Source organism: Alligator sinensis, unplaced genomic scaffold (assembly GCF_000455745.1).
Source record: "Alligator sinensis unplaced genomic scaffold, ASM45574v1 scaffold393_1, whole genome shotgun sequence".
Classification (NCBI taxonomy): Eukaryota; Metazoa; Chordata; order Crocodylia; family Alligatoridae; genus Alligator; species Alligator sinensis.
The window spans coordinates 712,976-739,718 of record NW_005842292.1 but is presented as its reverse complement, the minus strand read 5'-3'; the positions used below and the strand labels follow the sequence as shown (position 1 = coordinate 739,718).

Here is a 26,743-nt window from a genome sequence, read left to right as displayed (position 1 = left end):
TCCGACTGTCCAAAGCCGTGTAAATATGATTTTAATATTCATTCTCAGAATCCACAGAGCAGGCAGAAAAGTATTTGCCCTGTTTTTTAAAACTAAGTCATGGAAAAGGGGTAAAATTTTTCCAAAGGGTCAGTATCCTGGTTTTCAAAGCGATTTTAGGAGCCAAAGGACATGGTCCCGTGAGAGTTGCGGGTGAGTTGCTTCTAAACTTTGTGAGTTAACTGAGACATCCCTACCCCAGAGCAGGTGCTCACATTCAGAGCTATACCAGTGTATCTGTTTCTCTTTAGATTTTATATTGTTATATTTTCCCCTGTATAAACAATCTCTCCGTTCTATTAAAGTCAATGCACCTAAAGCTCCTAAGTGCTAATTTTTCACTTGAAAATGGGGTTTAGATGGTATTAATTATGTGATCTTCATTGACTTGTTCGTTGTTGCCCTGAAAGTCAGAGTTGCCATGAGAATCCAGCTTTCCTAAAGCATAAGTCCAGCCTTCTCCTTTTTTCCCCCTTATTTTAAGACTCACCTAGCAGTTGTAGTTACGTGCACAGTTTGGTCCCCCTCGCTGTGTTGAATTCATCCACCGTTTTTGATGACATCTGGTTGAGTTGCAATGTTTGCATTTGACAGCAGTTCTGATGAACTATCTTGTGTTTGTACAGAGTTTTAAACTTGTAAAGAAACCAAACTTCTTTCCAGATTTAATCCTCTTGAAACAGGGTAGGGCTGGACTTGTGTATCAGCCAAAAGAGGTTGTTTTAATGTTGGCAACTGCAATAGTGAAGTACCCAGGGGCTGGGGTGTGATTTAGAGGCAATGGATTATATTTTTTTCCCCAAATACTGTAGGACAATGAATACCTTTGTAAATACTGCAGAAGAACAGAGCCATCATAGCACAATATGGTTTTATTGTGTATAGTTCTGTACACGTGTTGGCACTTTCTAGAGCAGTTGAAGATACTGCCCTTGTCGTTGAGGAATGTACGGTCTGTCAGGGGCTGGCAGACTTTTAAGGACCGAAACAACATAGCTCAGTCCAAGGCCGGATGGAGTTTCTCACCTGGCCACTGTCACCCATTGCAGAATCCCCCCATTACTGAAACGCTGCTGGTTATCCATATTTTGTGGGTTGCATATAATCACTTGACAGGCAGGATCTGGTTTGTGGCCATAGGCTGCCAACTCTTGGTCTATGTGCTTTAAATCACAAGCAAAAGCCACCTTTGAAGGACTATGACCTGTTGAAAATGGCACCTGCGGCCAGTCCAATGGCAAATTTGTGCCATGAAACAGCAGCGCTCTGTCCCTAAAAGCAGATCAGCATTCGCGTGAGGGATGGGAGGTCTCCTTCCTAGGCTTCAGGGACTCCAGACAGTCCCCCTTTATGGACCCTACAAAGAGACACAGCCCTGGCCACGCTGCTTGTCCTGTTGGATGGACATTGCCTTTTGGAGCGTTAGAGACTGATACAAGAATTGGGGAGGAAAGAGGAGATCCCCTCCCACCCTGCTCTCTCCAGAAATCAAAAAGCTTTTAAATACTGTAAAGACTTGCTGGGCAACCTTCTTCTGAAGATTTGCGGTGTCTTCAGAGAGCAGATAGGGTTTGAATCGACTCAAACAGCACTTGGCTACTGCTGGGTTTCTATTCCTGTTGTTATAAGAGCTGGGAAGGGTACAGGGGTACCCAAAAGTTTGCCTCCCTCCCAGCTATACAGTTAATCTGATAAAGATACCACCCACCCAAATCTTTGCCTCGTTATTGTAAGCGGTGACTCCCACTTCACCTGGGAGCTTCAGTGCCTTCCTGAAGAGTAATAATCCCGTTCTGCAGTTCTGGGCCTCGAAACACAGCAAGGATAAGTGACTTTTCCACCCTCTCACCCATAAGAATGCAGGCAGGGCTGGAGTAAAATGCCAATGTCCTGGTTCCAGTTAAATGCCCATCTCCACTAGGTCCTGCCGCCCCACAATTAGGAAATGCAGAAAAATCGGGTAGAGGTGAAATAGTGGGAGAAACGAAGCAGCGAAGAAAGAATGGAAAAGAAGCAAGAATCAGAACATTTAATGCCCCCCCCACCAAAAAAGCTGCAGTTTTGCACGTATGTTATGTCCTTGTGCCAGCTCTCCGTGGCAGTGGCCTGGGGTTTTTTTTCTCTAATATACTGCAGTCTGCCATTTAGCTAGCCGGATCTGTCTTGAAAATGGATCAAATTATTTCTGGAGAGTAAGGGAGGAGGTCGGGGGAAAGGTTGAGCCCTAGCTAGTTTTCAGCACTCCAAAAAAATACTTGGAGAGACGGGCAAAAACATTGACCTCCGTGAGGTTCGGGCAGGCCTTTGTGCGAACTGTTATGAGAAATGTGAAAGCCTTTCTTCTTTTTACTTGAGCAACTTTAGTTTTACTGCCAGCCTTGGTGGTGTCTGCGCTGGAGAGTAGCAGGAAAAGCTGATAAGGCCATACGACAGAAATCTTTGTGCTTATCTTGCTTCAGCACATGGAGCCGAGAGTGCATCCTTTTCCTGTCCTACGACAGGAGACATAAACTGACCATCTCCTGACAGCAGCGACTTCAAACACGGGCTCTAACGTCTGCGGGGCTATGAATCTTCTCTCAACTTCAGAGGCCAGCTAGGTGAAAGTGGGTCACCGCTTGTTTAGAAAGCTGGTTTTGTGCCAGCAACGAAAGAAGTTCTGATAACTGCTGGGTCAATAGACAACCCTGTTTATGTTGTGAAAACACGTCTGGGTTCAACATGACTCCTGTTTGTTTAGACCTCTTACCAGGAGGTGAACGAAATAGAAAGCATTTGACGACTTTTTTCTTTCCCCCCCCTTTTCCTTTCCCAAGCAGGCATTTCTATTAAACTTCGGACTGACATGCAGAGTTGGGATCCATATCTAGACACAAACTGTCCTCAAGTGCTCGGACAGGGGAAATTCCAGCTTGTCCATCTCCGAATAGACCGTAACGGGCTTGATTTATGCTCTGGCTGTACTAGACCAGTAAATGAACCGGGGATTGGTTCTAGGTGAACGTTTTCAAGTAGACGGGACCAAAATGTGTGCTGAAATCGGGACTGCCCTTGGGTATTAACTTGGCTACAGGAACCTGGTTAGCTCCTGTAAATCTCTGTATCTGTGGCTACATCGCAGTCTCTGTTATGATTGCAGTTTAAGGACTGAGCGCCCGAGAAGACGTGCCCATTTATGAAGGATGATGAGCCAATAAGTCAACGAGCAAAAGTAATCTTGATTACACCCTGTACTTTACACTTGCATTTCATCTCCATCACTAGAGGGGTTCAAGAAGAGGTTGGGCAGCCACTGGTCGGGGATGATCTAGGCACGGCGATGCCTGTGCTCTCCTATGGGTATTTCCCATGCTCCTGGGCTTTGCATAGTTGCCACATGGGGCTGGGAGGGAATTCTTCTCCTCCTACCCCTCTTTCCACCCTCCCCACCACTTTCTGCTACATGTGTTAATGGGAGGGAGAGGTGGATCTTGTTTTTTAAAGCCTTGCTCAGAAGCATTGGGCGTGGGCTGCAGCCAAATCTGGGGGATTTTGACTGTGCCAGTGTTACTGCTGGGACTTAAGATTGCTGGCTAGAAGGTCTTGCTCCAGGTCAGACTGATCACTATATTTATGGTCAGGAAAAAATTTGGTCTGTGACGGGGTTTTTTTGCCCTTCTCTGTAGCAAGAGGCATGGCCCTCTACTTGGGATCTCTTGAGTGTATATTAACAACCTCTTACACAAGCAAGACATTGGTGCTCATTGTCCCCCCCATTGCAGGTTCAGGTGTGATGTCTTGTGTTGTGTCAGGGTTGACGGTAGTTTTACTAAGAGGTTAGGTTATGGATTTGTATAGGATGGTTGGGATAGGGATGATCCCTTCCAGCCCTTTGAGTACAGACTCATAGGGCTGGAAGGGATCATCCCTATCCCAACCATCCTGTACAAATCCTTCTCCCCGCCGCTCTGCCCTACCAGTTGCTTGAGAACTGGGAATCCTCAGTTCTGTTCCCTACTCATTCTGTGAGATTTTAGGCAAATTGTTGTGTCACTTTCTCTAGCTCGGTGATCCTCATTTATATGTAGCCGTTATAATATCGACCTGCCCATGATGGTGGAGGAACTAATAGACCATAGGATGAAAGGGGCTGTGGAAGAGGGTTTCTTGTTCTTAACTCGCTGGCAGGTGGACAACTATGGAGCCACAGCAGTCTGGTCTGCTGTACAGATCAAGCATGTCAGGAGCATGGCGCCTAATATTCAATTACCCAAGGATCTTGAGCCGAACACCGTCTGCCTCCATTTGACAGCAGTGTCACGCTCTGCCAGACTGCGGGTGCAGCCTTATTTATGGGATTATTTGAACTTGAATTTATTGCCGTGGCATTGGCGCACCCTGCTGAAGGGAGTCTCCTCACGCATCTCACCCACCGGCTGCGAGATCTCGGCGAGGCTGGAGAAGCAGAGGATGACCTCATCTTTCCCCTTTGTTTCCGTGCCTGATGCAGAACGGTTCCCTCTCTTTACTCTTGCTCCTAATCAGGCATGTGCGAGCCCTAGGAATGAATAGCCGTAAGTCTCCAAGCCGTTCAGACCTGGTGTGGAGTTTGAAGTTTGCTTCGTGCCCCGGTCGCACGAGCATTGTCCAGCATTGGCTTTGATTGGAAAGCTGGCAAACTTTATTCTTGCCTCTGCCAATGCCACTGCACTATCCCAACAAAACCCAGGATATCCTGGTTGTGGAGCTGTTGAGCGATGAGTAACGGGGAGCTGCAGGAAGAGAGATGGGCTCTCTTTGGAAGTCAGGTTGTCATCTGAACTTCCCATCCAACTTCCCCATGGATCAGATACAGTCGTGCCCTGCAGGGCTGGTTAATCTGTCATCATCCGGGGATCATCCCCTTGCAACCATTCATCCAGCTTCACGAGCAGCAAAGTCTTCTCTTCTGGTGTTTAAAAGATCGCCTTTGTACCCTTTGATGTGCTTACCTCTCCGATGTCTGCATTGACACGGGATTCAGAATACTTCTGTATTCCAGTTCTGGAATTAATAGCTGCTAAATCTGTTTTTTAAAGAGATTGGGCTTGAAATTAGACTGAACTTGCTCTGCCTCCCACTTCCCTTCTGTCTACAAATTAGCAATGGGCCCAAAACTAAACCAGCATCTGCACTCTCCTGACGGCGCGGGTTCAAAATCCAGATCTGATCCTTCCCAAATATCAGAGAGGTCCAGAGTCATTCTCAAAGAAAGGAGGGCTGAGGGTAGAGGTGTGAATTCAGATCTGGCTCCACTCTGCTTCAGTCCTGGTTTCCAGTTGTCATATGGTTTCCAATTTTCATGGAGCGCAGATTGGTCCCTTGGTGGTTCTTGCGGGTGTGGGTGGATTGCTGCGTTTGCAGGCCACCCAGGGTGGTTTGATGGGTAGTTTTTACCATACAAAGATGCAGGCATGACAGACAAAGCGTGGGCTTAGTAATAAGCACGAACCTAGGAGGCAGAACTTCTGGCCTGCTTTCACCTTTTGAACAGCAGATTTTGGCTAAGTGGTCCTCAGTTTCTACATCTTGGAGCTGAAAATCCCATTTCCTTTCCTTCGCAGAGGCTTTTGTGAGCCTTGCTTCACACTTGGTAAGCTCTTTGAGGTTGTATGGCTGCTAAAAGGGGAGGGAGAAGAGGCAAATAATTACACTTGCAAGCCAGGTAACTTAACAAGTCTCCATAATTTTTAATACAATACAGTAAAGGAAAGTTCGCAATTACCTTCTCGTCTGAAGTCAGAACCCAGCGGCTGTTATTCAGCAATCCAGCAAAAGTACATCTGTTCTTTCGCAAGGAGACTGCTTGACCCACTATTATAATTTATAGGTGGTTTGATTTGATTTGGCTTCCATCCCAAAGGACCAAGTGCCTGAGTTTCGATAACTCCTGATGCATGTTCCACAGTGGGGGGGGAAGGGGGGAAGACGGCCGTTTCTCTCGCCAAGAACCGGATTTGGGAAAACGCTGCGTGAGTCGCATCAGCTTTCCCATGCCTCGAGTCCTTCCCGAAAGGTGGGAAGTCGCCCCTGTCTCCCGCCCGCCTCCCAGAGACTTCATGCCTGTCAGTAAATTCCTTAGTGACTCGAGAAGCTGTTGCTATAGAAAATGTCCTTTTCGACATGTTTATACTGGCTTGTCTACATGAGTGGCAGTACAAGCATCTGACTGTGCAAAAAAAACCTGTCAGTATCTGCCCTCGGATGTTAACATTGGCAGCAGCTGCTTGGAAGTGTTGCAGTCGAATTCATCCTGGTGGCCTTGCTCTTTCCAAACTCACATGTGACGGGCTCCCTTAACTCTTTCCATTGATTTGGAAATCCCTCTTCCATTTCCAAGATGCCACTCACTACCGTTCTTGGGTCCCGGGACTCGCGTAGCACGGGACAGCTGTTTGCCTGCGGACTGCTCTTTCTTTTCTTTTTGCGGGGTTTCTGGGATAAACCGCTGGGTGTCTTTTTCGCATTCTTTGCTTTAGAAATGCTAAACCTTAAAACAATTTTTGAAAACTTTGGCATGAAGCAAAGCCCAGTTTATTGGAGCAATAGCGGAGAACAGCTTGGAGTGGCACTTCTGGCTGACGGGAGGGTGCAAGGGGGGTTGTAAGCTGCCTTGGACTCATGGGTGGGAGGAAGGAGCGCTGCTGCGGTGGACTAGTTGCTTCTCCTACTGTGTTGTGGCTCTGAAGCTCTAAATCAGCGTTCCTCAACCTGTGGGTTGCCACCGAAAAGTGGGTCACGAGAATATTTCAAAGGGTCGTGAGCTGAGGCAGGGAAGAGGGGCGGCGGAAAGGCACCTTTCCAGTGTGGCAAGGGGGTGGGGAGCTGTATGGCCAGGCTGGCGGCACTGGGCTGGTGCCCATGCTTGCAGGGACGGGGCAGCTGGGAGTCGCTGCTGGCAGGGGCCATGACCAGGCTGCCTGGATGGCACGGCAGCCCCAGGGCCACAGGCATCCTCCTCCTCCCTCCGGTCCACTCTGGGGCTGGACTTGCTCCACTGCCACCCGCATGAGCTGGAGCTACCCTGGCAGCTGGGGCGGGGGGCGGGACTGAGGGACACCAGCATGGCCCAGGGGCATGTGGGTCAGGATAGGCCATGGATCTTTGCAAATGGGTTCCGGTAGAAAAAAGGTTGAGAACCACTGCTCTAAATGCCTTTCATGCAAATCTCTCCCCCCGGCTTTTCCCCTCAACTCTCTCCCTTTGTTTTGTTTTGTTTTTTTAATGCCTCAGTTTTCTTTCCCTTGGCACCCATTTCTGGGGACAGTCTGCAGTACGATTGAAGATTTTTATTTATTTTTTTATAATGTGACTTTTTGAAAGAAGTGAATCACTTCTCTTTCTTGCTAGGAACCAAGTTGGGCAAGTGTGGCAAGAGCAGCTGTGTTGGATGGGGAACACCGACAAGTGGGAAGACCCAGGGCCTGGCACAGGACTCGAAGAACAGAATTTGGTGGCGCAACCTTAGTTTTGAGCCATCCAACTTGCTGCAGGTGGTGGAAGCAAGTTGTAACATGTATGGCAATGCCTGTCCTGGCCACGCTTCCATCCAGGGTAAAACCCAGCTGTTCTTCGTGTTCCAGTCGTGCAAGTTTTAGTCTCTCTCAATCTCAGGTCATTCCTGTGAACCTCACTTCAATGCCAGACCAACACCTGCCTTTTAGCAACGACCGCCTTCCAGGCAAGCGGTGGAATAAGCGATGGAAGTCACTGCAGGGGTGGTACGGATTGCATTACTGATGGAGCACAGATGGCACCGATCGTTTTGCTAGCTATTAAATCCAGACCCCTTTCATTACCCCGCTGCAGAAGAGTTTCTTGTATACCTGTGCCCATATACAGAGAGGTAGTTGGCCACCTTATTCTGAAGTTAGGCTGTAAAGGTGCCACCTGCCTATACAGGTTAAGGATCATAGCAGGAGTTCTCTTATTGCTGTGTATTGCACTTCCAGTTGCAAACACTGTGTGAGCTACCAAAAACCTCTACTGAACCCTTGCAATCCCTCATGGTCCTTTTGTGGATAGGGTATTGCAAGGTGCAGAGAGGTTAGGGCTTGACAGGGTCACACAGCTTAGGGTCAGAGCTAGGATTTTAACTGTCTCCTAATGTCATGGCATGCTTCTAAGTTTCTCTGGTGGTTGATGGAAGCGATCGCACTAGGAGACTTGCTTGGAGCATTGTCTTCTTTCCATCTTCTTATTAAGGTGCAAGGTGGGGGAGTGCAATGGCTTGGCTTTCAGAGGAACTGTGGCCTTGAACTCCCTACAAACTGATCTCACCAGCCCCACCCTGCCGCTTTTGGCATGAAGTACAGGTTAAGGGAGGGAGGAAATAAAAATGAGCTGGCACTGCTGAGTCACTGCAGAGGGTCTGAATCCGAACAAACTCCTGGGAGCACTGGGGACACGTGATGAAAGGGACTCAGCTCAGTTGTCTTTGCCTGGGTTGGAGCAGGGATCATCTGAGAGGGTTTGTGCTGCAAAGAGAGAGGGAGGGTAGGAAAGCTGGCTCAGAGGAGGTTCATTTGAAAGGGAAAATAGCTTTTGAGGGTGGCCTAGCTATTGCATCTCAGGCTGGAAAAGACCTTTTTATGTTGTCTGTCTCTCCTGCCCTTCAGCCAGCTTTAGATTTTCATGCTCCTCGTGACATGGGGGCTGTTTCTTCTTCTGTCTTCGTTTAAACTGAGTTGAGGCTCAACAAAGCATAAAAATAGCAGCTGTTTCTATCCAGCACATCTCCTTCATTGAGATCCTGATTCTCGGTGCTCAAGTTGGCTAGACCGAACAACAAGGGAATTACCACGCTCTTGTCTTTGGGTATGTAAATCTTGACACGTCCTCATTTCTATGCTTTTGCCCTAAAAATCTAGGGAACCACGTCTTGTCTTCAAGGCTGCAGTGAAGTATTTACCTGAAGACTGGTTCTGTCTACCATTGCATTGTTTCTGAACCCAAGAGAGTAGAGCCTCAGTAGGAGCTATGACACCGGCTCTTGGACCTTCCTCAGTTTCATGGGATCCCTAAGCCCAATGTCTCCTGTTGAGTCTCACACCTCCCCTGCTTCTTCTGGGAACAGTTTGCAGTTTATATGTGATACTATGTTTGCAGTTCACATCACATCCCTCCACTGATCTTCACTCTTCTGGGGAAAAAAACCCCCAAACCCTCTATAGTATATTTTCGCTTGCATCACACACACTTCCTACCAGGCATTTAATTGTGTCATTATGACTAGAGTATTTCTATACCTGCCCTCAGGTTTAATCAGCAAGTCCTTTCAGGCACGGATTATCTCTTGGTGTGGCACGTGGTACCTGGAACATGGTCTGCACCCTTAAAGGCACTGTAAAAGCAATGCTGTATTGGATTAGAGCAGTGGTCCATCTATCTCACTATTCTGTCTACAGTAGTGACAATAGTGGATGCTTTAGAGCGGTGGTTTTCAAACGCTGACAGATTGTGCAGCACCAATTTAAAATGATACAACCTTAAGTACCACCAGCAAATTTTTGTCATATGAAGTGATTATAATAAATCTATTAATGTGTACCACTGACAGGCTGTCTGCATACCACTGGCAGTATGCATACCAGATTGGGAACCACTGCTTTAGAGGGAGAGCATATGAACAGAGCATCTCTGCAGTGATTCATCCCCTGTCATACCCTCCATGGCATTCAGCATTGGTTCAGGGAGGTCAGAAGATACATCCCTTTCTGTTTCAAAAGCGATTGATGGACCTGTCCTCTATGAATTCATGTTGGCCTTTCTTGAACCTGGTTATATGATCTGCCTCTACCACCTTCTGTGGTAATGAGTTTTATAAGTTAACTATCTGCTGGGTTAAAAGAAAAAAGTACTTTCTCTTGTATGTTTTAAATCCGTCTCCTGCTAATTTCAGCAGGTGTCCCCTTGTTGTCTGCTGTTCTGGGAGTTGGTGAATACAGTTCCCTATTCACTTTATCTACAGCTTTCATGATCGTATAGAAGTCTATTATGTTCCTTCTCGGCCTTTCTGAACTGAAGGCTCCTAACTTTCTTAGCCTCTCCTGGTACAGCAGTTCTTTCATACCCCTGATCCTCTTTGTTGCCTTTCTCTGTACCTTTTCTAGACTAATAACCCGCGGTAAATCATTCTACATATATTGGCCACCTTTATCCCATTGGCCTTGCTATTGCTAACTATCTGTGGGGTACCATGCATTTGGACAAAATTAAAAAGACATAATGGATAATAATTTTGAGTTACGTGGCCTGTGGGGATGATGGTGACAGAAAGAGAGGGGACAAGCATAGCAGCAAAGAAAAGCATGAAAAACCCCCCTGATGTGTAAGGAAGTTTGAGAGCAGAGTATATTCACAGAAGTTTAGGGCTGAAAGGGACCTCGTGAGATCATCGGGTCCAGCGCCCCTGCTCTGGGCAGGAAACACTGCTGGGAAAAAGCAAAGCAGAGATTACTGGAGTAGAAGTCATTTGCTACAGGTGGAAAAAAAGGGGGAAAAAATTTGCAGAGAGGAGCAAAGACAGTGAGCAAGGGTGGCTTAATCTCTCTGGTATGTAGGCTGTCTGAGGCTGGGGGAGCCCATAAAACCAATTATGGGGGCCGCAAGTGAGAAGAGACCCCATGGGTGAATTTCTGTGCCCTACAGTGCAATAGCATGATGTTGGGGAGAAGGTGAACAAGGGAAAAGAAGCAATCAGGCTGGAAAGAAGTTCACAGAAGCAAAGGTGAGAAGGAACCGGGGGTCTTCAGCAGTCTGATAGGAAGGAAGGGGAGGGTTGTACTCTAGGACTCGAATTCCTGCGTTTCCCCAGGATTGCTCTTCCAGTGTGGCTTCCTCCGTTTTGGGCTACCCTTTTCCCATTCTGGATGCTAGAGCACTGTAGTAGTTGAAGTCTGATGGATCAAATGAAAAAACCAAATCCCATGCTGCTGCTTTGGTAGATACCCCCTTGGGAAGCTAGGACTTTTTTTGGCTGCCAGTGAAACATGCCCAGGAGACAAAATGGTCAAGCTGATGCAGTAGCCCTTTTCCCCCCCACGGCCCAAAGTGCCAGCCTAGGTCAGGTAGCTGTCTTGTTCAAAGCAGCTATAGCCGACGCTCTGCTAGCATAGAGGGAATTGCATTAAAACTTCTTCACGGTTCGTGTGGCCAGACTGGAATCGACCCCCCACGTGCGGTGGGTGCTGACACCTACCCCGAGCTCTTCAGAAGGAGACCGGACACACACCTTGCAGGGGTTATTTGACCCCAGCAGTCTTTCCTGCCCAGAGCAGGGGGGCTAGACCTGACACTCTCATGAGATCCCTTCTAGCGCTAAACTTCTGCGAATCTCTCAATTGTCCCGGGATGCCATCATCTTTGCGTTGGAGAAATGACACGGAAACACCACATCCCAGCTGGTCGTGCTCCATCTTGCTCAGGATGCAAGGCTGCTCAGATCACGTGGGAGCGTAGCTTGTTGGGACCTGCCGCTCCCCATAGACCACACCTCTCGTGACCATTTCCCGTCAGCCGTAACATCGTCGTCTTGGCAAGCTGTCCATGCAGCCTTTAGCTGGGGAGCATCTGGCCACTGTCCCTGTTTTGCACCCACGCTAAGAGCGTTAGAAGTTAGTGTTACAAGGCAAGAGCTGCTGCTGGATCTTCAGTCAATAACTCAGTGTGCATCTTCTGTTCCAGGAGGTTTTGGGGGTGCAGAGGGGAAGACCGTCATTCTCAGACATCCTTGGAAACATGCTACCTCCGACTGCAGTCCCTGAGTCTCTCTCTTTCCTCCTCCACTGGTCACCTTGAGGAGATGCTTTTTCCCTGCTTCCCCCAGCTCTCCCATTTTGTCTCCTGAGGGATTATCTCACTGTGACGACGGCATGCCCCAGTCTAGATGGATCCGAGTCTTCCCTATCCATGCCTGCAGATATGCTTCAACCCAAGAACATGTCAAGGAGGCCATCTGGAGGGGGTTGTCCTTGGGTAAATCCCCTCTTGAGCCGTTGCTCGTGGCATGTGTAAGAGCAACTGCTTAGGAGGAGCCAAGACCGGCCTCGCTAACCTACTTCCGAGTCTGGAGCATGCCCGTGGGTAAGGCATGCTTGGGCCTGTTCTGGCTGCAACAACCTGCCATGGTGTAGACAAGCCTATCCCCCAGCTCTTGGAGCCGGGTTGGGCCTAGTTGAAAGTCCTGCCCTGCTGCTTTACAGCCTGACTCCCAGTCTCTCTCCTTTCAATGTCCTGGGGGAAAGGCGGTGCGACATTTAAGTGGGAGCCATGCTTAGGAGCAGCCAAAGAACCGGTAAGAAGGCTGCATGGGGCAAGATCTTGGAGCAGCTGTCCTGATGGCAAGGGTTTTCTCTTCCCTTACCAACAGCCAGGCAGGTTTCAAGCTCTTGTCTCTCAGCAAACAGCCATTCCTCGGGCTGCCAGTCAGTCATACCAGATTGGGAGTTCATCAGTCATTAAAGTCTAAGCGTTTCACACCGCTCTCATTCTCTAAACACATGGGGTTGCATAAATATTTAAGAGGGACAAGGAGAGGATGGAAAAAATGCCGGTGGGTATAAATCCAAACAAATGCACTGATGTTTCTGGGCTTCTCCTGCTTTGTATGGTACGTACCAGTGCACGGAGCGCTTTACGCTTACCCACCATGCCCCACATTCTCATTCAGGCCTCAAGAAACTTTCACACTAAAGCCACCATCAGGTATGGAATAGCGTGGGTCGATGCCGGTGGGTTAACTTTGCATTTCTTGGAAGTTGTTTGTATTGCAGTGCCCATATGTGTGCTAATTGCATCCCCAGAGACCTTCCAATCGAAGTGATGGATGCCCTAATGCACACGAGGGAGGGTAACGAAAGACCTAGTGGCATGGTGGCTCTGTGAAGATCCTGGCTTCCCCACCCCCTGTCAAGGCCACACACGGCAAGTCTTTATCAGACTCTGCCTTCACTCAGATCTTTTCTTAAGGTTAGGAAGTCAGGCTTTTTGCATCCTCTGCCTCTCTCTGGGCAATCCTTGTCTCTACCTGGTGATGGACTTTCTTGATAGCTCTGGCCTGCCGTTGTCGTTGGGCTCCTGATTGACCCTTCTTGACATCCTGGACGAAAAAAGGAACCAAGTCATTATGCCGGCGAGTGACTAAAAGGTGATACAAGAGACTTTGTTCTCAGCAGCTTCTCACTGCTGCTCATGCTGAAAAACAGGAAATGCCTGTACCCCCGTGCGAAAATCCTGGCTTGATTCTTTTTTTTTTTTTAGCTATATGGATCAGTTAATTACTCCCCATGGCAAAGATATGGAGGAGTTTCAACTGTGCGTTTTCTTCCCGAGAGGGACTTTTTTTTTTTAAGGAGTGAAAACAAAGGTATGAATGTTTTAAAAGTGCTCCGAGGAAGGGTAATGCCCGGTTTGTACATTGCCCAAGGTGGAAAGGAAGATTCCTATTTGTGCGCATTATTTTCAGATTTCAGAATAAATGTGGTTTCCTCCTCTTCTAGGAGCCGGGGGTGACATGGCTTCCTCTTGCAATCTCTGCCGGAATTCTTTTCCGCCTTCTGGGTATTTCCAAGTGCATGACGGCATTGCTTTTTTCCCCAACTACTTATCTCGACAATCTCCCCACACCGCCCCCCAGTAATACCTTTCCGTGTACTCATGGTTTGGCTAGCCCAGCACACTTTGCATTCCCCTTTTAGTCCCTGTAAGGAGTGCTGGATGTGACTGTGGGCAAGAGAAGGAAATCCTTTTTCTTCAACAACTGGACAGGGTTTGCTTTCTAGATTCTGATTAAAAAGGAGTAATGAGTTCTATCCAAACCATGCACGTTTCCAAAGTGCAACTGAAAAGTCACGGCAGCATCTCATGAGGGGTATCGCAGTTACCCCCCCCCAGAGAAGAAGCATATGTCATCTTGAATGTTTCCTTAAAGGAATAAAAAGTGTGTTAAGGCAAACTTTAAATGCCAGGAAGTGAGAAAGCAAAGGCTGCTGCCTCTTTCTGCCTTGGCAGTGCAGTCATCTTTTAAATTATATGGTCATTTATTTCCCAAATAGTACAGTAATCTGCAAGATACATGTGCTTCTGTTTGATCCCACTGTTGAATGATACTGTTTGCCATTTAAAGAGTCAATCAAAGTCTCTAATATTAGGAGAAAACTCTACAGATGAAGTATGATGACATAGTGAAAATTTCATAGACATTAGGGGCTGGAAGGAACCTCAGGAGATCATCGGGTCCATCCCCCCTGCCATAGGTGGGAAGTCAGCTGGGATCAAGTGACCCCAATGTAATGGGACATATGGGAAAGTCAATTGTATGCTTTTCAGGGCAAGATCGGAGGGGGTTTTCCCTCCCTCTGTTTGCATAGCATCTAAAGTAGTGGGATATTGGCTGTATTAGTGAAAAATTCCATTTCAAAAGGCCATGTAGCCTGGCTTCCTTCAGGTTACGCAAATATAAGGGTTTTTTTAGGAGTATTCCTGATTGCTTTCCGTGTCTATGGTGTCTCTTTCCTCTGAAGTTCTCAAAGTACTTTACAAGCACTTGGTTAGTGAAAAGTCCCCGGTGAGTCAGGTAGGCCTAATCAGTCCCGTTTGATACCCATCTGGCCCAAGGTAAGAAAAAAGTCAATGACTTCTTGTCCGTGTCTGCAGCAGAGCTGGAAATAGCACTTAGGCGCCATGATTCTCCCATTCCCATGCTCTGATAATCCAATCATATTTTCTCTGTTATTATTCAAGGTGACAAAAGTAGTTAGGACTTAACTTCGGAGCCTCTGGGAAGATGAGGTCATTGTGCCAGTAGAAGTATCTAAGGGGAAATCTCTTCCTTAGCCATGTTTATTAAAGCTAACGCACAGATGTAGTTTACAAGGAAACGAATAGGAAGAGGGGTTTTGCTGACTTTAGCAGTTGTAATTGGAGTGGTTTGGGATGTCACGAGAATATCTCAGCGTCTCCTTTTCCTTGTCACATGTTGAATATTACTTGATGCAGCACATTGATTTGCCTTTTATATTTTGCTTTTTCCTCTCTCTCCCCCAGCACTAATTTCCCCCCTCGTGGGGTGTTCTCCCGCTGTATTGCCTCCCTTTGGCTTTCATAGCCTGCCTGGTCATGGATTTTACCTCCTGCTCTTATTAGCTTGCATGTTTTTGTAAAAGTGTGGTTGTACCCTGAAAAGGTATAGTGGCGTTACCTTGGTGCCTGTGACAACGTAGTGCATTTCCTAAGTTCACAGTGGGGAAAAAATGCATCCTGTGTTCCAGTGCTATCGGTCCAGTCTGGGGTCTAAAAATTGAGGGGGGTAGAGGTTGTGGACCATTGGACAGATGTAGCTGAAGGCCCGATCTGGGTCTGCACTTGGAATTTGCTTAATTCTTTTGTTGATGATACATGATCCAAATTAAAATCCGGCTCCCTCTCCGAGAGCTGCAATTGGTCTGTAGGGCTGGACAGGCATGAACACCAGTAAAAAATAAAAATAAAATAAAGGGGGAGGGAGGGAATTGATTCTAAAATAAGCAGATAGGATTCTGGATCCATCGGGCTTGCATCTGTTGAGTAAGATGGTGTCTCTCTATTTTTAATCACAGTGACATTTGAATATAAAGAGAAATAAAACCTGTAATTGGCCACTTGCTGAGACTTTTGGCATGAGCTCCTGTCAAAAAAAAAAAAAAGTTTACAAAACAACCAAAGATGCTTACACACTTTTCATACAAATGCCTCCCGTCTCAATTCAAGAGGCGGGGGGAAAAAAGACTTGTCTGCTCCCTGACAAATATACGTGCAGGTGCGAGAAGGTATAAATGACCTCTTTTAATACCCATTTTTAAGGGCACTTAAGCAAAAGCTATCTATGGATGTATTCAGAGGAACTCTTTTGGCTAAGTTCTGCTTTTGTTGCCTCCGAATGTTGTCCTTAATTATGGGTTCATTATAATAGGCAAAGAGCTACCTTGAGGAAGATTCCCCCATCCTCTTTCTCAAGGAGTGGTGGCAAAAGCGTTCCTTCCCCTTCGCAATCACACATTGAAACAACTATTAAAAAGAGCGTCTGCGCAAGAGTAGAAGCCAGGGATTCATATTTGTCTTTGAGTGAGCCAGCACAAAGGTCGAAGGTGATGGTCGGTATATAACATGGCCTTCAGCATCTGATTAATGAAAACGGGTGTTTTCCCAAGATGTTTAGCATGGCAGAACCTGATTACAGTGGAGTGAACATCACAATGTGGTTAATATGTAGTAACTAGAATTAAAGTTCTCCTGCAACCTGCCATCACCCGTCAGGATTCTCGTACCACTTGCCAGTGACTTAAGTTTTCGTGATCTTGAAGCTTAATACAAACGGAGTCTACAGATTAGAGATGTGTGTAAATACCCTGCAACATCCTTATAATGAAAATAGGAGGATTCAAGAAGAAATGAAGGTAAATGATTAATAACTCAAAAAAACTAAAGAGGGGGAGGGAAGAAAATACTTTGGGGATTTCTTCCTTCTGGATTTAGTGCCACATGTTTTTTTGGTTTTTCTCCTTCTCCGTAGTTTTCTTCAGTTGCCACAACAGTGTTGCATGTCCCTTGCAGCTTGCCAGCCTATTATGGGATTCGTATATCAGCCTTCATAAAATGTTATCTTCAGAGTGCTCACAAGACCACTGGCCAAGGGTGGCCAACCTGCAGCATGGGCAGCTTCCGTGGGTGGCACACAGCAGATTGAGGAGGAGGGCAGGGAGCACAGGGCCGAGAGCATAGATTGGGCAAGGGAAGTGGATCAGAGCAGCACTCGAGGAAGGTGCAGAGCTTATTTGTACAGAAAGGTTGGCTCCCACTGTCATTGGCCAACGTGCCTTTGGAAACTGGCAGAGCCTCCTAAGTGCCAGTTCTTACATTGTCTCCATAGATTTGACTCCAGAATTAATACCAAGTGGCTCATTTTTAAAATCTGTTCAATTAATGAAGCCCTACAGGCATTGCCCACTATGTTTGAATGCGTTTGGCCCCAGTCCAAACGTTAATGGAAGTGCTTAAACCAAGTGTTTGCAGGCTCAGATCAATCGACTGTAAACTCTTCAGAGCCGAGACCTTGTCATCCTTAATGCCCCTAAAGTGCCATGGAGACCATTGGTTTCATATACCATCTCCCATGCTGCTCAGCATTGACGATAGATCTGTCCAAGAGTGTCCATTAGTTCTCAGCTCTTGGGTCTTTCCTACCAGATTTTATGCCTTCCATGTCAGTGGTACAAACCCATCCTGGCAGGACCTTAAGTGGCCGTAGCGTAACTGGATTATTGAAATCTTGATTCAGTTTCTCCATAAAACCAGTTCTTTGGTTTGGCCCAGCTAAAATGCAATAGCTACAATCATAGACCAGAAAGGGACCTTATAATGCTGTGACACAAGTCATCCCCATTTCTATTATTTAGGAGAACATCTGCTAAAGCTGCCATTCATCCTTATTCTGTTGCCCTGAACTCAGCTCCAGTGTAGTCTCTGCTAACAGAACTACAGTGACAGTGCTCGTTAGGCATTATACGCTCTTTAGGTATTATACACTCATTGGAAGATGAGAAGGCTGAGACATGGAAAAGTGAAATAACTTGACCATGGTGTTACAGTTGATTAGCGCCAGAGCCTGGGCTACAGCCCAAACCTTTTGAACCTCCTGTCTTAGGCTTTAACCATTTTTTTTTTAATTGCTTTATTGCTGTTGCTTACAGAGCAGCCACCAGTCATATTAGGACTTGTGGCTGTTTCATTATATCCATCCTTTCCCTCTAAAACACATGTGGGCCCAGTTCTGTCTGGAGCTCTGTCCTCCAGCCAAAACTCTAGCTGTACTAAGCTTCTCTTAAGTCGTTACGCCTTTTCCAACTGCTGCCACTTTCCATGCCAAGAGCAGCCACATTTCAGCAATAAGTGAAACGTTTTCTATGCAAAGGTTGTGGGTGCTGTCTTTCTTTTTATTCTAAATAAAATACTGAGGCCTGAAAGGCTCCTTATAAGTTTAGCATTCTCTGGCTGCATTCCTTACCTCGTGGAAGTCACTGGCCCCAGGATTTTGCACATAGAAGTTGATTATTCCACCAGTCTATTGTTGGATTCAAGTGTGCACCTGAAAAGAAAACTGAATATTAATAAATGTTGAGTGCATACAGCATGTGACTTGTTTTAGAGAGCTCTCTAGACATTACCTTTCATCTCGCCTCCCTCTAGTCTCGTATGGTGCCCAAACTTCCCTTATAACCTTTCCCTGGCTGTTCCATGCCTTCGTTCATGTGGCCCCTTTTTCTTAGTGCTGTCTATCACTTGGCTTCCTGTCTGATTTACCCACAATCTAGCGAAGCAAAGACTGCCATGCCCTGTACATCTCCTGAAAAGAAGCCAAAGACCTTCCCCATTCCTACTGTCTTTTTCTTCTGGGATGAGGTCCGCTGACTTCACTGGGAACTATGGTAACTCAGCATGGCTCAGGATATGGCCTCTACCGTATTTACTCAAATACAAGATGATTCCCTGCCCCCCCTCCCCAATCAGCATTGCGGGGAAAAACCCCACATCTTACATTCACATACAAGAAAACCTCATTAAATACATTGTCTCTCATTAAGCTGCTGCCAAAAGCAACTTCCAAGTCATGGTGAGCCACTACATTGAATACATTTCAAGTTCTTCTTCACTCCCCCAGCTGAGCTGCATCTTTTTTTCCCATTTCCAATTATTCTTGCTTTTTCAGCAGCCTTAAATATCTGGCAAACATCACCAAGTGGGACCCCAACCGCTTACCCAGAATCCCTGTCACCACCTCAGGGGTTAGTGTGGCCTCACCCTTCACGATATGGAGCTGGCCAGGTTGCCCTGCACCTCATCTGAATATAAATTTTTGGAGGACCCCAGGACTCATGAAAAGCACACCTGGTTCCAGTCATGAGTGAGGGGCTAATTAGCACCTGGCTCTTTTGTGGGGGTATCTGGAGTGTGCACACATACTGAGCAGTGCTGAGCTGTGGGATCGCCATGGCGAAATGCTGTTAACTGGTGGGGCCCAGCCCAATGAGCTATATGGTAAATTGTGCGCTTTTTGGCTTTGGTCTAATATCGTGCATAGTTTGTACTATATATAGGTAGGTACAAGAGTGTGATTATGGAGTACCTGTGTTAAAACTTGCAGCAGTTTATAAAAGGTGAACTGCATCAATTCTGGATGGACTAAGTCTATGGGTACTAAATGCAAATTACAGATCTGTTTAGTGCTACGTCAGTGTTTTCAGATTTTCTTCTCGCTCCCAAGTGCTCAGGGAGGGCAGGGTGTGATGGTAAGGAGAGGAGAAGGAGCTGGAGAGAGGCATAGGGCAAATTTACCCCCAAGCTTTATATTCTGTGCTATAGCAATGGAAGGGACTGGACAAATTCAAGGCAAACATCCAATAATTTGATTCTATACCTGGAAAATTATAATAAATTTACAACTTTTCCTTGTATAGAATCTTATTATTGTGGGGGGTCATCTTATGTTCAGGGCCATCTTACAATTCAAATAATTGCAGTATATTCTCCAAGGTCTTTCCATCTCCTAACTTGTCGCAACTAGAACATTCATGCTCCGATTTCTAGCTGTCCCTGTTGGATTATTTGCTTGTTAGAGAACAAATGATCTCTCTTTCTGTGGGTTGTTTTTTTTTTTTAGCATATCACAAGTGTTATAAGCAACCATGTACACCTGGAGCACTGCGTAATTATTTCTCAGACCCCCGTTTAAGAGAGGGAGGAAAAGTAGTGCTGCATCTTTGCTTTCGAGAGGTTTAAGAGAAGGCATGTTTAGAGTTGTAGGGTGGTTACACGTTTCTTCAACAGGTACAACATGGGAGTGGAGGGGGAACATTGCTGGCATTTAACAGCCTTTCCAGATGATTTACGATTTTACAAAAGCTCTACCTGAACTGAAGGGCTTTTTTCTTTTTTTTTTGGGTTGGCACCTCCTTGCCTGTCTCCATGCCCTGCTGGTTCTGTGTTCAGTGGCCCATGGTTATTAAAATTCTTATCAATACAAGAGTTTCTGAGTAGTGTTCTTGTTTTCTGGGCTCACAAATGCCTTCTCAACTGCTCGGGTTAGCCAGAGAACAGGCTCTGATGCCTAATGCATTTTGTAAGACTCAATGCATGGAGCTCAATTAATATTTGCATTCAGTTACAGTAATTAAGTTGTCAGAATCGGAGCTCACCAAGGGAATGAAGCAGCCCTTTTCTGGTTGGCCTGAGCGTGATTTGTGTTAGACCCGAGTGCATTTTGCATATCAGGTGGGGCCTGTTTTGGCGAGCGCCCATTGCGGAGAAACCTGGGAGACCATTTGTCATTGTGTAACACGAGGTGTCAGATTTACAGGAAGGAGGAAGACGACGACCCCATTTAAATTTGCCATAGCAGGGCAGCTATTTTTGCCGCTTGCCGGGACTCAGGTTGGAAGGGAGACCTTGTTAAAAAGACAGATATTTTGAAGCTGAGCTCAGACCATTTATTCTGTGGATTCTGCCTTGTCAAGCTTCTGCTGCTGCTGCTTCCCCTTATCAAACCCAGAAAATTTTTTCAGTTTTAAGTAATACTAAACAGAAGTCACCCCGTTGCATTAACTCTGCTTAAACTCTCCTTCTAAACAAGGCATTCTTAGAAGAAAAATACCGTGTTTTTTTTTTAAGTGCCCCCACAAACATTACTGGAATCTCAAGTGTAACATTACTTTCGTTCCACTGGAATAATTCTCTTGAGAGCAGGTGTATGAGGAAATCTTGATTCATCGCTAATGAGACAGCCCTGCATATTCTTGCTCCTGTGAGTTAAGATTACTGTTCTGAGTGAGGCCCCTTGCTCATAAATGTAATAAAACCCATGTCATCTAGCCAGTTTGGTGATGCCGTAAGCAGGACCCAGATTGCTTTATTTACGCCAGATAAGACCTGGGGAACTTTATTTCCATTTTGCATTTTCCCTCTCTCCTAGGCATATTGGAAGTGGAGGGAACAACTTGGGTCATCAAGTTGTATTCCTGCAATTTTAGGCAATCCTAAAATAGAGATTAAGCCCAAAAGGTGCATGAGAACATGAACTCTGGCCACTTCTGCACACCCCAGGCCATCGGGAGGCCCCAACCACCTAACACAAATTGTGGATTTCTAGCACAAAAATGAAGTCCTCACAAGTTACCTTGTGCCACAAGAAGAGAGCAGGAAAGAAACCTATACCTTGACCTCTAGCAAAGGTAGGGAATTGGTTAGGTGAGAGAGGCTACAGAGCTATAAAACGGCTGCACTCTGAGTTGGTGGCATTTTACAGCCACGCTATGCTGTATCTATATACCTACAAGAGGTAGGAGTAATGTGAACTGAGCCCTCCAATACTTCACTTACACAAGCATTTCTGAAATGGGAATACCTTCCCACCACCACACGTACCTGCACTGTAACTGTTGGTGGTTGACTCCTGATTGTACGTTCTTGGCTGTAAGTGAGATAGTGGTACAGATTATGCAGAATATTTTCCTCCTTCCACCTCCAAACATGCTGCATCTCTCTGCCCACCGGGATGGAGTTTGGAGACCTTTCTGACTCACAAAATTCACACTTTGCAAAGAGCTGTCTAAAATTTGGAGTCGTTTTAGGGAGTCTCTGATCTTGGTACCTAAGCAATGGTGTCTAAAATGCCCCCCAAAGTGTAAAGGTAAGTTACTTTTGAGAGCTAGATACCCACATGAGCACTGCTCATAAGGTTTTTTCTTTGTTTACAAGTCATAGACAATTAACAAACTTTGTATTTTCACCCTAATTTGTTTGTCACTTTATCAGACCATTATTGCTTTTCTCAGTGCCATATATGCATTACTTTTGATCAGTGGCTATAGTTTGCTTCTTATTTTGGGTTTACTGTCTAGATAACAAGAACCGTTTCTGCAACCCTCTGCATGCAGAACACCTGTTGAATTCAGTGCTGGTTTCGGTGTGAAATCCTTACAAGATTTGGTCTTGTATGGTGTCTGTGTTATCCGATAACACGAGTCATACAATGCGTATTTAGATAATAACATGGAGAGTTTAATGAAATGAAACCAGCTATGAAGAACATCGCGAGAGACTGTTAGAAAGAGTCGGTGATGAATCTAGAATCAAGAGAGAGGAGAGAAGTGAGATGAGCTCTTGTCCCCTCAGTGCTGGATTGGTCCCTGCCACGTGCGTTTGAATTTTGAGATTTCCACCACTTCCCTTCTGCCACAGGCTGATGGATCACACAATTGATTTTTTTTTTTCTCACTGCTTTGTATTTGACGGAGATGTTCGTTTCTGGGCTAAGTGTATGTAATATACTGCTGTTCTAATTTGGAAGCATTTTACACGCCCATTTTATTTAAATCGCACAAGTGGAGGTGACTAACAGCAGAGGTGCAATGTGATAGAGAATCTTAATCTATGAAGTGTAAATTTTCCTCCTTTGATGTCAATACTCTGGGTTATTTTTGCATGTGTGTAATGTTCAGAGTAACTTAGTCTGTTCTCTTCCTTTCTCATTTTACTAGTGGTTGGACATTGCTCCCACTAAAATCTCTGGAGCATCTGCTATTAGCTTCTGGTCGAACACTAGATACTTTGCTTGGCTTTTATTTTCATGGATGCTAAAATTTAGGGCAAGAAGCATAACTTTGAACAACCTTTCCCCTAATCATCTTTCAATTACTTCCTAACAGGAGGACACCTCCAGTGCTGATTCACAGGAAGACAACCAAAACGAAGACCCTGGGGCACCTGAGCCAGTGGACAATACGGTGACCAGCACCCTCACAGTACAAGAATATTTTGCTCAGCGCCTAGCCAAACTGAAGAATTCCCATAATGGACCAAAGACCAAGGTAGCTGATCCTTGCACAGCTGCAGCTGAAGTCTCTGAGCTTTCAGAAGGACTGAAAACCAAACCCAAAAAGAAAAAGAGAAGCCACAAAGAGGTTGAGGTAGAAAATATAGTTGATTACGAAGAAGCAGTGGTGAAACGCTCTAAACTAGAGGGACTGAATGGAGAAAAACTGGATGCTTCAGACACTGAAAGCCAAATGAAGAAGAAGAAAAAGAAAGCTAAGAAAAGATGCCCAGACAGAGATGATAGTTGTAACGGAGAGCCTTGTGTGCTCCCAGGTGTAGGAGAGGCTTACACTGGAATATCTGACAGAGAGGATACTGGGGTAAAAGTCTCGGGGGCAAAACAGAAGAAATGGCATAAGAAAAAACAGAAAAAACAAAAAAAAGAGGCAGCCGAATCTACTGAAGACCGAGCGCAGGGGAAGAAAAAGAAGAAACGTTTGAGCTAACTTCGTGAGGACTTTAAATGCAGAACGAATTGCAGATTGATGTGTTGAATAGGAAGCCTTCTGTAAACATGCTAGCCAGACCCCAAAACGTTGTTAAATCCTCCTGTCCACATCAGTACTGAAACCACAGGCTGTTTAAATCACAGCTCTTGCTAGCAGGGTGGAAATGTAGCATCCCTGGGCAGCATGGCCCATGTCACAAAGTGCACAGTGGGGCGGGTTTGGGCCTCTCCAGCATGGTTTTGTAAAAATAGTGAGGCACTTGCCTATTCTGGCATTGCCATCCATTACACCTCCACTCTTCTACCAAGAGCTATGTATTAGCACAAATAACTTGGACTCACTGCTCCATTGAAACCACTCCCCAGGTACTAGTGTCAGATAAGAACAAGCCTGACTTGAGCTGTAATGAGGGAGGGCCTTTATGCAAGCGAATGCCTCCACGTTGCTAGCCAGTACCCCCTGCTGACTACTCTCTTCCCAGCCTGGGAAAAAATGGAAACCACTTGCATTTTTTTTTCCTTACCATCCCCATTTTCACTTATACTTGCCAAGCTTTGCCTTCTGTGAGTCTGAGCATGTGCCACATAGCTGCATGTAACCTTTTCATTGATTTCCTTTTATATCTAACATGAAGTTTGCTTCCTCTTAAAATACTTGGTCTAATTAAAGGATTATACTTGTGTGTCAGTGCTGGAGAATGGAGCAAAATAGTTCCTTTTGTTTCCTGGCCAGTAATTAACTATTGCCAAGCATGTAAAATGTTATTTAAGAAAGACTTGCTTCTAGTTTTGCATTAGCCCTATCCACATAGCTTTCCTTGGACTCCCAGGTCATACATCTGATGTCTTACATAGACTCGCTCCACATTCACATTGTCGCATTCGCTAGAGCTTTGTATGTGGAGCACTTGTTACTGGAGGGGTAACATAGGAGAGCCCATTGTTTTGGGTTTTGTGGTTTTTTTAAGTGAAAATAGCTGGTCACATGCATAAGTGGAAGTATTGCCATTTGCACAATGAGAACTTGATTTAATAGGACAATTTAGCTTTTAAAATTTATAACAATTTGAAGTTGGTTTTGCATTGTAAAGCAGAGAATGGGTAATGATGAGAAACTTGACCCCCATGGAGCAGTTTTGTACTCAAGTGTTTAGGCACGTTTATGCAAACAGATAAGTATCGCTGGGGAAGAAAGGGGGGAGGTGTTCCTAATGGATATGATGAAGCAGGACAGAACCTGAATATAAAGGACTGTTCTCTCTGGGAGACTTTTACAAACCCCAGGCCTGGTCCTGGGTTCAATTTACCCCAAGGCAACTTGCTCCGCTGTCGTCAGTAGGGTTGTGCTGGCATAAATCCAGACTACCTGAGTAGAGCCTGACCTTACACCTTGCTTTGTTACAGCTGTGCATTGATTCTGGGTCACATGCTCTGTTTCACCAGCAAAAATCTGGAGTAAGTCCACTAGCCATGCCCTGACAGAAAAAGGGTATATGGTTTGGTTTTGCTTTTTTTTTTCCCTTGTGTTAGCTCAGCTGAGTTGGCTCAATATGACTGGAAAGCCCCATTAAGACTCATGGATAGCGTGCACGAACCTGCTTTAGCTGGCCAGGTTGTAACCAAGGAACATTTCAGGCTACAGCACATCCCAGTAACATGACTTGAGACATCTTCACCGGGCTTTCTGTCTGTGTGAATTGACTTGAAAAATGTGCCCTTTTGCCCATCAGGACGTATCTATTTGCTGCAGAATTACTCCGCTTTACACTGGTACGGCTGCAGAGTTGTGGCCTTCTCTGTTTCACGCTGTACTGTGTGGAGGCAATTTTTAGAAATGTTTTAAAATTAATTTCGGTAACATTTATTTTACAATCTTGTGCAAATATTGACTGTCATGATGCTGCTGTGGCTACGTGACTTCCTGGAACATATCCCGTCCCCGGTAGCATTCTACCGCAGAATCCCCCAAAAAAGCTCCTTCCTCGAAGTGCAAAAAACACTGCTTTCTCCATGAAAGGGGTCGGCAAAGCCTTCTTTCATGACTGCTCTTTTGTGGGGTGGGCCTGCTTCAAAGCAGCCTGGTAATTTATTGCTCGCAGTGAGATTATGGCTGGCTGGCTATAAATGGAAGGCAAAATCTGACCTTTGACTTTGATGTTTACCTCTTCATTTGGCTGAGTTTTACAAGGCCGGTTTGCAAGTCGAAGGAGGCACTACTAAAGGAATGGACCCCCCCCACCCCCCCACCCCCAAAAAATAAATAAATAAAACCTTTTTAACTTGTTTTGTTCTCTATTGCAGGCTTCACTGAAGGGCAAACTCCAGTGGAGACTTGTATGGCCAGAGCCGAATGTTGGAGAAAGCTAATATAAACTCCTTTAAAATCCGTGGTTTACTACAGTTAAACATAGTGCAAATGAGATTAAAAAGTGGTCTGAGATTCTCTGTACAAAAAGAAACATAAGTTTTACGTTCACCTGGAAAATGTCTGTGTTTTTTTTCATACCTGCAGTATCTGGGCTCAGAGTTGGATGGCAGGTGCAGTATTTAGGCATTACAGTGCTTTTAAAAATTTTTTTTTGGGCGGGGGGGGGGGGGGGGGGGGGTTGTTGTTGTTTTTTAAACGAAGGACCAAAATTGGAGAAAGCAATTGGATTTACCACTATTCTTTTTGTGTTACTTCAGGCAGTCAGCTTTTGAGAAATGGCTGTTCGAACAGGCACCGTGTGTTGCAAAAGAACAGCGTGCATTTTATTTTTAAGTTGGCAGCAAGTCCAAGTTTGCCCCAGACTGGTTTTACAAAAAGAAACTTAACAAATGTAGGAACAATCGTTGCCTCTGTGGTGTGGCGATTGGGGCACTGTAAATATATAGCCTATTCCTGTGAAGAAAAAGAAAATGGGAATTGTCTAAAGCTAAACATTCTCCTCCTGTATTTGCAGCCCAAAAATTGTAGCCTTAAGCTGGTTCAGCTGGAAGTGAAATTCCCCGGGAACACTGAACAAAGTGATACTCCCCAATCTGTGTTTACCTCCAAACTGAGAAGGGTGCAGATACAGCAGCAATTAGCAAAGAAGAACAGTTTAAATATGTTCCCAGCTTGAATAACCTAATGTCTTTGGACAAACACAGAAGAATTTTGTTACACCTACATACACTGGTTGATTCCAATGGCAATGCAAATTATGGTGAATTATCCAGGGGTGACCAGTTATTAGCAGTGAAGTGCTGAAAGGATAAGGGGGAACAGGCACTGGTGGGAAGTCAGGACAGCAGGGTGAATTATCTCATGAGCAGAATAACCAGAGTTTACACTATGGCACCTTGTGAAAA

At 45.6% G+C, this 26,743-nt stretch overlaps 1 protein-coding gene across 2 annotated transcripts in view; it reads left to right on the top strand.

Annotated features, from left to right (window-relative positions):
* The window catches only part of PINX1 (PIN2 (TERF1) interacting telomerase inhibitor 1), an 81,248-nt gene extending 55,586 nt beyond the window's left edge, over positions 1-25,662 (top strand). For both annotated transcript variants that reach the window (XM_014522051.2, XM_006028149.3), the window contains exon 7: positions 22,794-25,662. In XM_014522051.2, the coding sequence (XP_014377537.1) occupies positions 22,794-23,408 (615 nt within the window). In that variant the 3' untranslated portion in view covers positions 23,409-25,662. The remainder of the gene's footprint in view (positions 1-22,793) is intronic.
* Positions 25,663-26,743: the final 1,081 nt, after the last annotated feature.